Raw genomic sequence first — 17,374 nt, forward strand, 5'->3', positions numbered from 1 at the left:
AATTAAAAAGAAGTCTCTGCTCCTCTGGAAATGCTCTAAATGCTGAAGGAAAAAAACAAAAGGAAAAACCAGGAACACATATTCAGTTTCAGACCTTTCAAAACAAAGCTTAAGGGAATTTTTGATAGAGCTTGTGGCTTCTTGGAAAGTGCAAGTCATGGGATGAAAGACTGGATATAAAACATTTTGGATTTGGATAGCAGAGGGGCACCACAGTTAAACTTAGTGGACAAATGTTCACTTTAACAGATGCAAATCTACTTTTGGAATTCAGAATTTACAGTGCATTTCTATTTTTAAGTAAAGCTGCTCTCTGCGATGAGAATGCCCTGACAAATTTGTAAATACCACAGAGATGTGTGGGTTTGCTTGTGGATATACACACGCTTCATTTATGCATGTAAAAAACAAAAACAAATTCAGAACTTCTCCTGGGGTCCTGCTGCTGTTGCAGCCTACAGAGAGTTCTCCAGGTGTGCTTGCTTTTAGTTGTGTTTGGAGTAGGCCTGGGCATAGTTCGCGGAGTTTTGCAATGCGGAACTCCGCAAAGTTACAAAAAAAACTCTGCGAAGTTCCGTGAGTGGCGGAGTGCAGTGCGAACTGCAGTTTGGGTTGGTATTCCTGCCGCTCGGGTAGAAATTCTACCCGAGCGACTGCTCGCGAACTTACTGTTCACGATCGCGAGCGGGTTAAAAACTCTGCTGCACATAGTAAAGCGGAGTTTTCTGCACTCCACGGAGTGCAGAAAACTCCACAAATGGAGCGAAGTTCACCGCCCAGGCCTAGTTTCGAGATTAATAAGGCAGTGGCGGCCATAATCCTCATAAATGTCTACAGTGTGTGATGCAGTGGACTGTTTGTCGTTGAAGGCCAAATAGCAACAGTAAAGAATACCTTTTTCTTCCTGTTCTGTTTGCTATTAATATGTTTGAAAATGCAAATCATCTCCTCCTTTTGCTTTAGGAGTTAGGATATTTTTTGGTCAATTGTTCTTAATTTCTATGTATTGTTTTTGTGACCACATCTCGTTTGTGGTGTACAGCTCTGCCTCTCCTCTAACATGTCTAAAAATGTGAACAAGATTCCTAATACGAGTTCTACATGATTTCTTTTGCTTTCTGTATTCGTGCCATTGCACATGGAAGTTAAATGACATTGGATAGATAATTCACAGCGTGTTTACGCAGCCACACATATTGCATCCTACATATAGTCTTGATCATTGTAGATGTAGCTATGTTCATGCTGAACAAACTAAATTTTACTACACGGTTTGTTTACAGCAAAATTCCAGGTTGTCTCAACCCGGTCTCACTGCGTCTCCCAAACAGTAACTGTGGTCACACCTTGGGAGGGGAAACAGCAGTTGCAACACATGCCATTACCCCGCATGCCGTTGCAACGCAAAAGGTGTGTAGCAGTGTGTAGAAGGTGTAGGATTTAACTCCCAACACCTTCCCTACTGTTGCACACACTGGAGTTGGAATAGTAAATTAAACTATTCCAACTTCCAGCGCACCCCTGGCAGCAAGTCTGGGTAACGTTTTGCGTTGCAACGGCATGTGGGTTAATGACATGCTTTGTTACGTCACATATCCCTTTGGGAGTACTACTTTCCCACCATCCATTTCTATTTTTCGGTGCAGACTTATTTCTTCATATTTTACTTGTCTGCTTGTTGTCCATCCAGGAATCCCAGAAACAAACGATCGACCTCTCTCCTGCGGAGTAATGGATTTGCTGTCTGTTATGGGAATTTTTACAACTTTTAGAAAAGATTTTAATTACTGTTGTGCTGTATATTTTATAACTTATTTTTGTATGATATATTTTTGCATTTGCTTAGTTTCTTTCTTGAGCTTACATACTCCTGGCAGTCAATTTGTACTTTTTAAATACATGTAAATAAATAAAACATTATCGACATGAATTGCTGCCTTGCTCCATTTGTAAGTTATCCTATCTATGACAATACTAGGTGTTAATAATAAAAGGGCATGTTGTCATCTGTTCGAATTCAAATAAATGTAGGTATTTTGCAGCTAATTGCTGGACAGTTCTCCTTTTGGAGCAAAATATTTTAATGGAAAGAAGTGCTGTAAAGGGACTTATTTTTTTCACTTTGTTAGAACTCTATTCTTAAAACCTTTTGAGATTTTAATCGATGAGCTTATCGTGACAAGGTTTTGTTGGGAGGGGTAACATATAGTTGGTAATAGTAGGACCATGTGAGTGCACTTGATTTGTAATGGACTTGCCAATGTTAATGCAAATTCATTTTTTTTCTCTACAGGTTGCGCATATGACAAAAAGTGAAATGCATTTGCATGACACTGCTTTCATTGGTCCAGCACTCCTGTTCCTTGACCAATATTTTAACAGCTTTGTAAATGAATATATTGTGCTCTGGATCGCTCTGGTAAGTAATAAGTGCCTATTTAAGCATTTTAGTTGAAAATATCAGCCAATACAGTGGACGTAGCATTCGTTAAGAAGGATTGCTAACGCCGATCCATTCTCGCCCTTAAAAGACCAAGCTATTAGCTTTTCCAATCCTTGACTGTACCAGCATTAACTAATGTCAAAATACCTGCTGATGCATTCGATGTGTGTACATGTGGCGCATGGGATGAGACTTAAGGCACGCTAATGGCTGTTTTGACATTTTTAATTGATCACTCCAACATGGACAACCGCAATTTTAGAATGGTAAGTAAAAACAAGAGTGCACAGGAGCATGGAAAAAAAAAGTGAGAAACCCTGTTCCCCTTTTCAGGTGCTGGGATCTCCTTAAAAAATGAAGAAAATATAAAATATCTGAGGGGGTGGGAGGATCTTGTGGAGCAACAAACAAGTAGCAGAGGGTAGCAAAAAGAGCACTAGTACTTAAATATAAATGTCATGTCAACAAAAAGCAGGGAAAGAACAAAGGAGGAGAAAAAGCAGAAAGCACAGTGGGTGGGCATATGTGGAGGACCAAGAGAGTGGGGAATAAACCAAAGAAAGACATACACTTCAAGAGTGCTGAAAGGCAACACAAGAGTACTATAAAGTCAGCAGTGGAAGGATATAACTAATGCTTTTAGAAGCAAGGTAAAGCAGACATTTCCAGGGGCGGAACAAACACAAGAATATGGAGAAAAGCCATAGAGAAAGGAACAAATAAGTGTGATGTACAGGAAAGTCATCAGTTTATGAACAAGTGTCACACCCAAAGCACACTGTGTATTGTAGGCAATTAGTCAGCAACACTAGACAGCTAAAACTTTCTGTAGGTTAGACCTAAACATGAAGATAAGAACCTGAACGGGACGCTCCCAGCAAATTAATAATTTGTAATAAGTCTCTCCCTTGCCACATGATTTATCACTCGCATATCAGCTTTACATATAGTCGTCCATTTTTCTCTAAGAATCAGCTTATGAGTTCTGAAAATACATACCTTTTTTCCTCTAATGAACACTTTTCAATGTTCGTATACATATATTAGTTCACCCAAGCAAAAACTTCTAATTTAGTATTCGCTGAACTGCACACAGGAGAGTTACATACAGGTAGCTCGAGTGCTACCAGTAGCTCTTGAGCTACTCAATGTAGAAGTCTGTCCTGGACTGACAAAGTTGTCATGAAGCTGTTTTAATTGCGGTTGAAAAATGTAGTGCTTTGTTCTTTTGTACCTTTCGCCGAAAGAATAATTAAGCTTATTGTGTTTCTATTGTGAATTAAACATTTTGGTGGGTGGTTCTAACCACAGAATTCTTACATTGAATATTCCTCCACGGATCAGACTGGATATGGAAACTCAAAAGCAAGACTCCTGCGTGCTGGTAGGTGGTGGTGTGTGTATCCAAGCTGATGTTTTCCACTTCAAAAGTGGTGAGTAGGGCCGCATATAAGCACAACCCAGGAGCTCTGGTGTCCGTTCCGTTTTTTTTTTTCCACACCATCAGGCGCGGAACTGAAGCTTACTCCCTTCTTCTTAGACGAGTATTTTTTCTCCAGAAATGTTCTTTTCCTGTAAGCAAGGTACAATATGTAACCTGAAATAACGGGGTTTAAACCTTGTAGGGGACAATCGTAAACAAATGCCTTTGACAGGGACCCTTTGAGGTATGTCTGTGGTGCTTGGGATTGGAGCACAACTCGAGGGCCTGTGACGATGGTGATTAGATAAACCAAAAGGCCATACTTGACTGCAGGTTGAAACTCTGTTACCAATTATTGAAAGACTCTACAATGAGACCGTTCTAAGTCGAAAAAAAGGTCCAGTTTCCGTGGCGTGTCCTTGTCGAAATCTTCAGGTAAATTGAAGAAGCAGTTTGAGAAATCTTAGCGAGAATCTGCCCTCTTTGTGCCACTGTTGAACTCCAAGAGGGTGCAAGGGCATAAACGTGCCACCAGGTCTTGCTTCCAAACTCCTGAGCAGCTGAGTAACCTGAGTTTCTGTAGTAGGGGATCTCTGTGTATAGTCCTAATCTAGTGAATAGTCCCGCCCATGTGCGGGGACCCCGGAGCAATAAAAAAAAAAAAAATCTCTTAAGGTGTCAAGCCATGCAGACCTGCATCTCAACTTAAGAGAGAATTTAATCTAAAGACAGATAATGCAGCCTATACCCACAGGCTACACTGTCCAGTACTTCAGCTAGGAAATTCCACCAACATCCACAAACAGCACTGCCTGCCCAGCTTTTTCCACAAGGAAAAAACCTGCCTCTACCAGCAGAAGCCTCTGGAATGATAGAGAGAAAGGAATGGACAGACAAGCCCCATAGGCTGCCATTATGTGGCTCAGAACAGAATACTGTGCCTTTAAGAAAACTTTCCAGAACTTTTCCCAGTATCCGAGAATGCACAGCAGGTCCCTTTTACTTTCAGTTCTTTTTTCCGGCTCCTGCTAGCAGGACCCTGGAGCATTGAGCTCTCCCTTTTTAAGGGTTTATTTGGTGATGTTGTCACTTTTCAAGCTTTTAGTGTTGTGGCCTTCTTTCTGGTGTTGTCATCATGCCTGGCTTGTTTGACAAGTGCCCAGAGTGCGATAGGAAGAAGGCTAAGTCAGACCCACAAAGGGTGTGCATCGTCTGCCTTCCCCAGTCCCATGTGCCGGAGGAGTGTGAAATCTGCCACTCGTTCTCGCCCAGGACCTTGAGAGAGAGGATGAAGATCAGGCTCCAAGTCCTGGAGGACAGAAGGCTGAAGGCACAAGGTGGGTCTGAAGGGGCTGATTCTGCCCATGCTGAGGCCTCTGGGGGGCTCCCCAGGGGCAGGAAGACCGGCAAACGTCCCCATTCTCTGCCGCTGTCGATGGCATCGAGGGGGATGACTACGGTCTGTTCACCTTCTCCCCAGGGCTCTGGGGAGAAGCGGCGTCGACGCTCAACGTCGAGGGAGCTGAACAGGCCGCCGTCGACGGCATCGTCTTCGTCGACACAGTCGACGTCAAGTCATCGACGTCGAGATCGGGCCCGGCGTCGGCGCTCGCCGCCGAGGGGAGGTCGCCGTCGGCGAAGAGGAGAAGGTCGCCGTCGAGAGGAGACCCGACGTCGCCGGGCGGCCGTGGGCGCTTGCGGTCGAGGCGACGTTCGCGGTCGAGGCGACGTTCGCGGTCGAGGCGGCGTTCGCGGTAGAGGCGGCGTTCGCGGTAGAGGCGGCGATCGCCGTCAAGGAGGCGATCGACGTCAAGGAGGCGATCGACGTCCAAGAGGGAGGCGATCGAAGTCGAGGCGGCGCAGGAAGTCCCCGGGCTCGGTATACTCCGTGGTGTATACACCGACGAGGCCGGGGTCGCTGCCTTGCACTCCTTTGCCACGGGAGCCCGCGCCGCGGATCCCTACGCCATCTCCTCCGCCTCCTCCTCCACCCCTACCGACACCACCACCACCACCGCCGCCTCCTCCTCCTCCTCCTCCTCCTCCTCCTCCTCGTTCTCTCCCGCCTCGCACGCCTTCAGCCCCACCAGCGGTTCCGCCACGGTCGGTCTCGTTGCCCAGGTATCCGACGCCGCCGCAAGGAACTCCTAGGCCGCGGCGCCAGGGTAAGCCACCGTCTCCGGGCCCGGCGAGGCCGGCGGTCAGACCGAAGCCAAGGAGATCGCGCTCCCGCTCCGGACGGAGTGGGAGATCGCGGAGCCGTGGGCGTTCGTCGTCCACATCGGGGCGACGCCGCAGGAGGCGCAGATCCAGATCACGCACACGATCATCTGCCAGGGACTTCTCGCTGACGCTGTCGGACTCGCCAGGGACGAGGGTGTCGTCGGTTGACTACCTAGTCTCCTTCCAGGAGGTACTACTAAGGTGGGCAGCCAAGTTGGGAATCACGGTGACGGTACCGACACCTACGACGTCTGTGATATTCGAGACGCTGCACAAGAAGCACCTGTCTCGCCCCCTGCTGCCTCTAGTGCCGGGACTGGTGGAGCCCGCTATGGAGTTGTTCCTCACTCCGGCGGTGACGAAATCCGCCCCCTCACGGCTCCTGAAAAAGTATCGGGCGCCGGACTCGGACCCGACTTTTTTGAGGATGGACCCGAAGCCGCACTCGGTTATTGTGACGGCGGCGAGGAAGCAGCACGCTACCACCCCTTCATCGACTGTTCCGCCCGACAAGGAGAGCCGCTGGCTAGTTTCGGCGGGCAGGAAGGTCTGTGGGACGGCTTCTATCACCATGAAGGCGGCAAGTGCCGGGGCTCTGTTGGGGCGTTACGACCGTGGCCTGTGGGAGTCTCTCCAGCAGTACGCGGAGCTGCTGCCTCGCGACAAGGAGGACTTCTTGGAGACTTTGCGCGAGGGGATGCTGGTATCGAACCAGGTGAACAGTGCGGCAGCGAATGTGTCCCTGCTGGCGGCGCATGGGTATTGTCATGGCGTCCACCAACGACATCACGCGTGGCTGCGCCTTACCTCGCTCAAGCCAGAGGCTCAACATAGTGGCCAATCTGCCTTTCTCGGGGGAAACCCTTTTCGGCAGGCATGCGGACGACGAGATGGCCCGCATGAAGACGGAGGCAGAGACCCTGACGGCTGTCCGGTTGGAGAAGCCCGAGAAGAAGCGCCCGTTCCAGAGACGGTTCGGGTCTGCGGGCAGAGGGCGTGGGCAGGCCTCGGGACAGCAGCAACACCAGCAGCAGCAGTTCCGGAAACCCTTCCAGAAACGCCAGAAGGGTAGAGGGGGCCAGCAGTCCGCTACTGCTACCAAGGGCCCGGCCGGGTCTCGGCCCTGAGCATCTACTTCCCCTGCAACAGTTACCCACTCCAGTGAGGGGAAGCATTCAATTTTTTCTGGCAGAGTGGAGAAAAATTACTCCGGACAAGTGGGTGCTGAATATTGTTTGCAATGGATACAGTCTTCGGTTCATCAGACCGCCTTCAGCATTTCCGCCGGTAAGCTCGCAGTATCAACTGCGAGAGCTCCAGGCGGAGGCGGACATCCTGTTACGGAAAAAGGTGGTGGAAGACGTACCTCTGTCTCAAAGGCAAAGAGGTCTGTACTCTCGGTTCTTCCTAGTTCGCAAGATGACAAGAACGAGTTCAGGCCCATTCTGGATTTGCGGCAAGCAAACAAATGGATTCGCAGAGAGAAGTTTTGCATGCTATCGTTGAATCAGATTTACCCTCCGCTGCAACGGGGAGACTGGCTCTGTGCCATAGACCTACAGGATGCGTACTTCCATGTGCCCATTGCACGAAAACACAGGAAGTTCCTGCGATTCCAAGTCGGCGCCAATCATTATCAATACACAGTAATGCCATTCGGGCTAAAGTCTGCGCCCAGGACCTTCTCGAAGTGCATGGCAGTGGTAGCGGCGCACCTGCGGAGGAACAAGATGTTTGTCTACCCGTATCTGGACGACTGGTTGATCAAGGCCTCATCTTTCTCGGAAGCGCAGGCGCACTTCCGGAGGACGTGCGCTCTCTTGAACAAGCTGGGGTTACACGTCAACATGTCCAAATCTGTCCCGACTCCGGTCCAGTGCATACAGTACTTGGGGGGGCCTCCATAGATACGCTGTCAGCAAGCGTGTCTCCTTCGGAGGGGAGACGGTTATCGCTCCTTCGGAAGGCTCAGGACCTCATGACCGCTCCATCGACGACAGTGAGGTAGGTGTCTTCGCTGCTGGGGTCGATGGCCTCCTGTATCTTCCTCACTCCTCACTCACGGCTGCACATGAGACAACTGCAGGAGTGCTTGGAGGATCAGTGGGATCAGAGGACAGGTTCTTGGGACGACAAGATACGACTGTCTCTGCATGCTCTTCAGTCTCTGAAATGGTGGTGTTCGGCGGAAAATCTCCTCAGGGGGGTTCCTTTCCACAAGGACATTCCCACGACGAGTATCGTGACTGATGCGTCCCTCCAAGGCTGGGGAGCGCACTCTGGAGACTTAGATATACAAGGAAAGTGGTCCCTGCTGGAGTCTACGTACCACATCAATTTTCTGGAACTCAGAGCCGTTTCCTTGGCATTGAAGGCCTTCCTTCCGTCCTTCCAGACCAACTCGCTGCTGATACAGACGGACAATACAACCACGATGTATTACCTCAACAAGCAGGGGGGGGTCGAGATCGCGCACTCTGTCGCAGGATGCGCAGGCGATCTGGCACTGGCTTCTGGCCCAGGGACTGATGATTACGGCCACGCATCTGCCGGGGGTGCAGAATGTTCAGGCGGACGCACTGAGCAGGCTGCTTCAGGAAAACCACGAATGGGTCATAAACGACGAAGTACTAGGAGAAGTCTTTGCAAGGTGGGGGAACTCCAGACGTAGATCTGTTCGAAAAAGCAAATGCTGAGACTTCGCATCCAGGTACTACCAGCGGGGGACGCTGGGGAATGCGCTATGGATCGACTGGTCGAACAGCTTTCTGTACGCTTTTCCACCCATTCCCCTGATTCCGGCGGTGCTCATCAAACTGTCCAAGTCCGGGGCGCGGATGATCTTCATTGCCCCGGAATGGCCCAGGCAGTGGTGGTTCACGGACCTACTTCACCGGTCTCTCCTGCCTCACATGCGGCTGCCGTGCAGGCCGGACCTTCTCATGAAGTTCGGGGGGGCGGATGGTGCATCCCAACCTCTCGTCTTTGAGTTTGGCGGCATGGCTCCTGAGATAGTGCAATATGGTCATTTGAATCTACCAGAAGATTGTATGGACATACTGAAGGAGGCTAAACGTCCTACCACTAGGACTTCCTATGCTTACAAGTGGAAGAGATTCTGCATCTGGTGCAAGTCCAAAAACTTTGACCTGACGACCTGTAAGGAAGATGTCATCCTTCCATATCTGTTACATTTGGCGCAGTCTGGCCTTAATTTCCACTCCATTAAGGTTCATCTCGCTGCTTTGACTGCTTACAGGAAATGCCCTTCACAGACTTCCTTCTTTCAGATCCCTGTGGTCAAGGATTTTTTGGAAGGCTTGAAGAAGGTGTTCCCTCGCCTTCCTGGGAATTGAATGTGGTGCTGTCCAGATTGATGAGGGAGCCTTTTGAACCTATTCACAAGGCTTCGTTGCAGCACCTGTCCTGGAAGGCGGCGTTCCTAGTGGCCATTACATCGGCCCGCAGGGTGAGTGAACTTCAGGCATTATGTTGTCAAGAACCTTATACTGTATATCATGCTGCTAAGGTTGTTATGCGTACTGGCCCTGAATTTCTTCCTAAGGTTATTTCTGATTTTCATGTCAACCAGACCATAACTTTACCTACGTTTTTTCAGAATCCCTCTTCTCCAGCGGAAAGGTCTCTCAATTCCCTGGATGTTAGGAGGGTGTTGAAGTTTTATCTTGATAAGACCAAGGATATTCGTAGGTCAGACCAATTGTTTATCAATTATGGATCAGTCAGGACCGGTCTTGCTACCTCTAAACAGTCCATCTCTCGGTGGATTGTGTCCTGTATACAATTGTGTTATCAAAAGGCTAATAAGACCTTAGGGGGTAAACCTAAGGCTCATTCCACCAGGGGCAAAGCGGCTACATCTGCTTTGCTACGTAATGTTCCGATTGCAGAAATCTGCAAGGCGGCCACTTGGAGGTCGGTCCATACCTTTGCTAAGCATTACTGTCTGTACACGGATGCCAGGGCAGATGCTCAGGTTGGGCAGGCTTCACTGCGAAATTTGTTCGCACAATAGTGGTGTTATTTTGAATTCTTCTCCACCGCCGTTTTTGGTGTGGGGATGGGCTTGCCATTCTATTCACTAGATTATGCCTATACACAGAGATCCCCTACTACAGAAGGAGTAGTTTCTTTTCTGTAACTCCAGTTCTGTAGTAGGGGTATCTCTGTGATAGTCATAAGCGCCCGCCCTCCTCCCCGGTGGAGAGATATTTATTAATGTAAGGAATGCTACAGGTCTGGCGTGCTACGCCTTCAAAAAGAACTGAAAGTAAAAGGGACCTGCTGTGCATTCTGGGATACTGGGAAAAGTTCTGGAAAGTTTTCTTAAAGGCACAGTATCCTGTTCTGAGCCACATAATGGCAGCCTATGGGGCTTGTCTGTCCATTCCTTTCTCTCTATCATTCCAGAGGCTTCTGCTGGTAGAGGCAGGTTTTTTCCTTGTGGAAAAAGCTGGGCAGGCAGTGCTGTTTGTGGATGTTGGTGGAATTTCCTAGTTGAAGTACTGGCCTGTGGGTATAGGCTGCATTATCTGTCTTTAGATTAAATTCTCTCTTAAGTGTAGATGCAGGTCTGCATGGCTTGACACCTTAAGAGATTATTTTTTCTTTATTGCTCCGGGGTCCCCGCACATGGGCGGGACTATTCACTAGATTATGACCATCACAGAGATACCCCTACTACAGAACTGGAGTTACAGAAAAGAAACTACTCCTTACTGGTTCGTCTATGACGACGCTTAAAATACAGACCTTTATGGAGACCATTCTGCTTATTTTTGCCACACAGTACCAGCTCGCTTTCTGGTGTGCCTTGGGCCCCAGTGTGTAAAGTATTTCTGCAGTGCGAAAATAGAAATAAAGCCAAAACACAACAGAAGAAAACATCTGAACCAATTTTGAAAAATAGAGCAAATTTTGATACATAAAATGTCACCAAAATAACAAAGGGAACTGGAGGTATGAATTTTTAAAGATATAAATGTAAATAGCTCCAAAAATGGTTGAGCACTACCCGTGGGCAATAAGTTGCGATAGACGAGGACATAGGTATGAGGGGCTGTTTTGTGAACCATGCGAGTGGTGTAGAATGCAGACGCATTCTGTGATTGCTGCATTGATGCCGGATATCTAAGTGAATGAGCATCGAAGGGCCTGTGGTCTGAATAAGACAGGCTGCAGAACGAGTACAGACATAAGCACACGTCATACCAATTATCTGCCATTTCCTCATAGTCCATTAAATTGAAGTTATCTTAAAGTTAGAGTCCTGCCCACTTATATATTTAACCGCCATTGGCAACACTATAATCATACCACAACTTAGCCCTATGAATGAGATGCATTGCATCCTAAAGAAGCATCAGTGATTTTTTTATGATCCCTCTACCACTCACCTTTACAGATTCAAAAGGGTGGTCCTGATTAAGGTGATGCAATTTATAATCTCCACTGAAACGTTCTTTGACCTGGTTGCTATGCAATCCCAGCCGGCAACACAATCGCAGATATCCTATGAAGTGTTCTGTCCGGGATTTCCAATGGTGTATCTATTTCTGGCTGGGCAGTGTATGTTTGTTGGTGTGGTGTGCGAGAGGTCAGGAGGGTTGTGTGGTCGATTCAGGGGATATACCTTATGTTTCAATATACATGCATTTCTTACAAATTATAAAGATGTATTCACACAAATGTGACATGTATGTCCAAACTGAACAATTGTACATTTGCACTTTTGAATGTTTTGTCTTTTCATCAGTATGCGCTTTTAACTTTTGTACAATCTGAGAAATACCAGAAAGAAAACTTTAAAAATAACAAGAATGAATTGAATAATATGATAAAATGTATACAATCAGTTTTTCGATCGGTCTGTTCAGCAGAGGGTAGCCCATAGAGCTTTTGCAAGCCTACAGAGAAAATATATAGATCGTGTGGGAGTCTTCATTATTTAGTAGTTTGCTCCTTCTTGCTCCCAGACCTACAAATTAACTTCAGGGGGTACCTTTTTTCATTCTAATCTAGGTATGATTTGAGGCAGACTACGTTGGAGCGCTGAGAAACTGTGTTGTACCCAGACAGAGGTTTTACCTTTGGAGCTAGTCTAAGAAATGAAAGTCCAAGATCTTAAGCAGGGCAAGGCAGCAGGTTGTAACTGAAGATACTCCTTGAGTCAGGATAGCCGTTTGAGGTACTGTTGAAGCCATCGGTTTTTGGTGGAAAATTGTGAGCAGAGAAATTCGCACCAAGGAAAGATTCCTCGCCCACTGGTTACTTTTGGTGCCTTCTCGTGGTCAAGATTTCTTCATTTGCACTTAGTCGTTTGCTTTGAGCTCATATTCCGCTATTTGGGCAAAGGTGAAAACAGTATCTGAAGAGCGCTCCACAAGGGTGGATACCATTTCTGCAAGGTCCTGCTGAAGAGGTTTTGCGTTACTAAAAAAAAGTCCTAGCAGGGGAGACCTGAATCTCCAGCCTAGTGGCGACACATCATGGTGGAATCCGTTTTGCAGGTTTTTCCTGATCCTCTAGAGGTCTTTGAAGGCAAAATGTTTTGAAGTCTTAGGTTTTCAGGATGTTAGGAGTTCACTCTGACACAGTCAAGGGGGTTCTTGGACTTGAGGAACAGCACTTAGGGGTGACTATTCCAGCAGAGGCCACCAGCAGTGTTCAGGTCAGATCTAGTCTGCACTGATGGGCTGAGAATCTTTAGTAATGACCTCTAGTAGCTTGCTGTGTCCCTGTAACTTGAACAGAAGGTCAGCCTTCCTCTTTGTCTTGGGTACAAGAGGGAACAGGTTAAGTCCTTCTGGCCACCTTTCGAGCCTTAGACTGCAGGTTCATTCTTTTTCTGATCTTCATCAGATCCAGTAGTGCTTTGAGGAGGGTACTGGGAATGCCACATTTATGCTTATCAGCAGGTGTGGGTGGGGGTGACTTCTGGCTCCTCATTAACCAGGGATTACCCTACCACTTTTGCAGTATTGACTTCAGACAATCCCACAGAACCCTTCTCTGCCTACAAATTGATCTAACAGCAGTTAGTTTACCAGGGAAGTACAGCCTAAAAGCAGCTAGATTGAGCAGACCAGCATCAAGTACCCACGAATGGGAACTCAATCAGTGTTTACTCAGTCATTTTGGAGTTCTGAAACTCCAAAAGTAGACCTATTGTAAACCCAAAAGAATGCAAAAGGCCAAAACATTGCATCTAGACAGCCATACAACCAATTACTGGGAAATGCTCTGGCAATAGGCTGTGCTGGTCATGGATATTTGCAATACCCCAATACCTCTGTCACACAGAGTGATCAATAAATGCAAAAGGATCAAAAAGACAAAGTAATTTCCCCTCTGTGGGCAACGCAAACGTGGTTCTCAGAACTAATAGAAATGGTGCAGGACAACATGCTGAAATTGCCAAGGCAACAAGACCTGCTGAGGGGACGGTACTACACCCAGAATGGCTGCCTTGCCCCTAAAGAATTAGAATTCGGACATCTGGGCCTCCTGGAGAACATAATGGCTGTTCTCAGAGAAGCAAAAGGGCCAACAACAACAAAGTGTTACACAGCCAAATGGAAAAGATACTCATTATGGTGCCAGAAAAAGGGCGTATTATGGAAAAATACTAAACACACATTAGTGCCAAAATATCTTACACCTACTGGATTGCAAGCTAACATATGCACTCTTAAAGGTACATTTGGCTGCAATTGTGGCCTACACAAGAGGTCATATAAGACGTTTCTTCACAACACCAGTAATAACGCGCGTTATAGAGGTAGCAAAAAGAATTGCACCACCAAGAAAAGTACCAGCATGTACATGAAATCTAAATGTAGTACTAACTCAACTTGAAGACATCCTTTGAGCCTTTACACAAAGCCACATTAAACATGCTCACACTGAAAAACATGCATTTCTGGTAGCTTTATCATCTTTGCAAGGTGAGTGAAATACAAGCACTCACATTTCAAGAACCATATTTGCAAGTCCACAAGGAGAGAATAGTCATGAGAGCAAATCCACAGTATTACTGAAGGTGATTTCACACTCCCACATAAATCAAACAATACAAATGTAGGAAAGTAGTATCTGCTTCTTATGGTTACCCCTTATTTTTTTCCGATGTCACCTGTTTTTGGTCTAGTCTGACTGGGATCCTGCTATCCAGGACACCTGTCTATCTGCTTTCTCCCTTAAATTGATATGCATGTACTTTAGGTACACTCCAGATTGGATTCTGGTGTACCCTTATCAGTCCCAGGTATATGGTACCCAGGGCATAGGTACCCCAGAGGCCTCCCACGGGCTGAAGCATGTATGCCACCCCTGAGGACATCCCAATTGACATGACCAGCCTGCTACAGCAGACTGTGTAAGCTGGTGCTTGCACCACTTACTTAAGATTTAGGTTCACTATATCTATTTAAATCACTACACTTAAATACCTATCAGTCACCCCTGCATGAGCGGTGCCCCTCTGCAGCCTTCGGGGACCATTCTCCGGGGTTGTCTGTGATGCAGCCCAACATATATTTTTAAGTGCATTATAACTAGTGGTAAATGCTAACTTTAAAACGGCTGCTTAGAAATATGTCGTGTTTGGTGTCAAATACCTTGGAATCATACCTCCACACCAGTAACTGGTGTGGAGGTATGATTCCACCCTTCCAAAGGGACATATGTGGGTCACCGGTCTACCCGGTACCAGCTTTCTCGACCTGTGCAGCACAAAATGGATGCTACCGGCCACAGACACGATTCTGCTCTCCTGCTGCTGAGCCAAGCTCGAGCAGAGGATGGCCTGACAATAGGCATCCTGTCACAGGGGGGGGGGTGACCACCTCCCAGACAGGGTTTAGTGTATTGGGGCTGAATGGGTGCACTCAGTGTTCCGGAAAGTCTGCACTGGGGGCACATTTGGTGTCCCTGTGCATAGTCCAGCTCAAACCAGTTCTGGGAGCCATTGCTCCTGCTCTGGCGCGAAAGTGGACAAAGGACATGGGTGTAGCCACCCCTATGTCCTACCCCTCCCCCAGGAGGGTCCACAGAATCGTTCCAACCCCTTCCCATGGGTTTAAAGTGGGTTACTTGACTACAGGACTTTAGATTTTACCTGGACAAAATTCTGCAAAGAAACCAAGTACTTCGACTGCCTGCACGACACTGGACGACGAAAGAATCTCCCTTGGAGTAAAGGAGTTACTCCCCTGCAAAAGCAGGCACCTAAACGAATCTGACCGGTTTACTTCTCCCTAGCTCCTGAGGACTCAGATTTCAGCAACACAGGAGGTGGGTTCCCGGAGGTTGATCTGCCCTCTCAGCGATTCTGAGACTAGTATCCCTCGTGGGGACTGGGCAAACCGAACCCCTGTGCACCGCGTACATTTGCAGTTGCATATGCTTAGTGACGATTCCTGAGCCTGTGCATTGGACTCCGTGTAGTCCAGACCCCGAGCAGTGTTTGCACTGAAGATTTCCGGCCTCCACTCCACGAGTGTCCTGTGGGCTGGTATTTGCAAACTTGCTTGAGGTCTTCTCGCGATCCCTGGTCCGTTGGCCTGTGGGTCCTGGCGAGGGTCACCTTGTTAATTCTTGGACTTACCTGGTTGCTCAAGACGTGCCCTGACTCCATTGCTTGGAGAGTCCCCTGGACCTTGTTGGTCCACACCGTAACCTGCTTCCTCTGACGGCATGGGTTGCATTTGCCAAGGCTTGTTGGTTCTCCAGCCAGACATCGACCCCTCAACAGTTTACCTCCGGATCCTGGTCATCCTCTACGTCTCCTGGTCCCCGTGGTTCCAGAGTCAAGCAACCCTTCTTCGCACCTAAAGCACCCGACATCGGTGGGCATTCGACTACCGAGCCCCTGGTCACCTGAAGTGACAGACTCTGTCCCTTCTGCTTTCAGGTTCCTCTCACCTCGAATCCAGGGTTGGATTCCACAGGACATTCTTTGCCCTCCTGGCAGCAGGACTTCTGTGCAGCTCTCCATTGAAAATGACGAAGGTTTCCGACACCACTTGAAATGAAATGAAAATTGTTTTTTATAGAGCGCGTGTTTGCCTTGGCATCTTAGCGCTTGCTGCCATTACGTCAGGACAAAATAAACTTACGATATTTTGGGGATACAGTTGAATAGCCAAGTTTTTAGTCCCTTTCTGAACTGTAACAGGTCGCTTTGCATTCTAAGATGCAAAGGCATAGTATTCCAAAGCTTAGGGGCCAGATGTCGAAAACTTCTGCCACCCCACTTCAGCGTCTTTACTTTTGGAACCACAAGCAGATGGGCTCATTGGAGTGTACCGTTTGCAGTATTGACCTATCTGTGAGGGTCCCATATTATGCAAGCTCTTATGTAGCACACACATTGACTTAAATTGAATCCTCGCGGATATGGGTAACCAATGTAGTTGTTCTCGAGTGATTTGGCTGATGGGACTAAATTTAGGTAGGTCCAATATCAACCGGGCCGCTGCATACTGCAAGGTCTGAAGTTTTTGGAGCACACTTTTTTTTTGCTCCAATATAGAGTGAGTTGCAATAAAAAGTTTTTGACAGGATCAGTGCCGTTACAACCATTTTCCTCAAAGGCATGGGAATAAAAGGAAGAATTTTCCTAAGAATTTTTTTCAGAGTATAAAAACAGGAGGAGGTTATACTATTTACCTGGTCCGTTAAGGAGAGATGGTCGTCGATAAGGACTCCAAGGTTTTTTACCCTCTTTACCGGCTGGGGACATGGTCCTGCTATGTCGGGCCACCAGTTTAGGTTCCAGAGAGACGTGTGTCCTCCAAACGTAACAACTTCCGTCTTCCCGGTATTCAATTTTAAACAATTATTTTGCATCCAGCAAATAATCTGACTCATGCAGAGCTTAAAACGGTCCGCCACGGTCTCTGGATTTGTGGCTAAAGAAATGATAATTTGTGTATCATCTACGTAACAAATGGCCTTGAAACCGAAGGAGCGAATAAGTTTAGCCAGAGGGGAGACGTATATATTAAATAGTGGGTGAAAGTGCCGATCCCTGGGGCACCCCACATGGCATTTCAAAGTGAGAGGATGTATGCTCATCTAGCACCACAGCTTGTTTCCTATTATTCAAGTAGGAGTAAAGGACATCTGCGGCTTTATCCTTTATCCCTATATCTGCTAAACGCTGAAGGAGTATATGATGATCCACCGTATCAAACGCGGCGGATAGATCAAGCATTACTAGTATAGCCTTTCCGCCCTGGTCTAGTTGTAATCGTAGACTT

At 47.4% G+C, this 17,374-nt stretch overlaps 1 protein-coding gene across 6 annotated transcripts in view; it reads left to right on the plus strand.

Moving 5' to 3' along the window:
• The window catches only part of CEPT1 (choline/ethanolamine phosphotransferase 1), a 475,568-nt gene that overhangs the window by 443,004 nt on the left and 15,190 nt on the right, over positions 1 to 17,374 (plus strand). For all 6 annotated transcript variants that reach the window (XM_085600157.1, XM_085600148.1, XM_085600172.1 and 3 more), the window contains one exon: positions 2,294 to 2,419. In XM_085600157.1, coding sequence (XP_085456283.1) covers positions 2,294 to 2,419 — 126 coding nt within the window. The remainder of the gene's footprint in view (positions 1 to 2,293; positions 2,420 to 17,374) is intronic.

This window comes from Triturus cristatus, chromosome 1_2, assembly GCF_964204655.1.
Source record: "Triturus cristatus chromosome 1_2, aTriCri1.1, whole genome shotgun sequence".
Taxonomy (NCBI): Eukaryota; Metazoa; Chordata; class Amphibia; order Caudata; family Salamandridae; genus Triturus; species Triturus cristatus.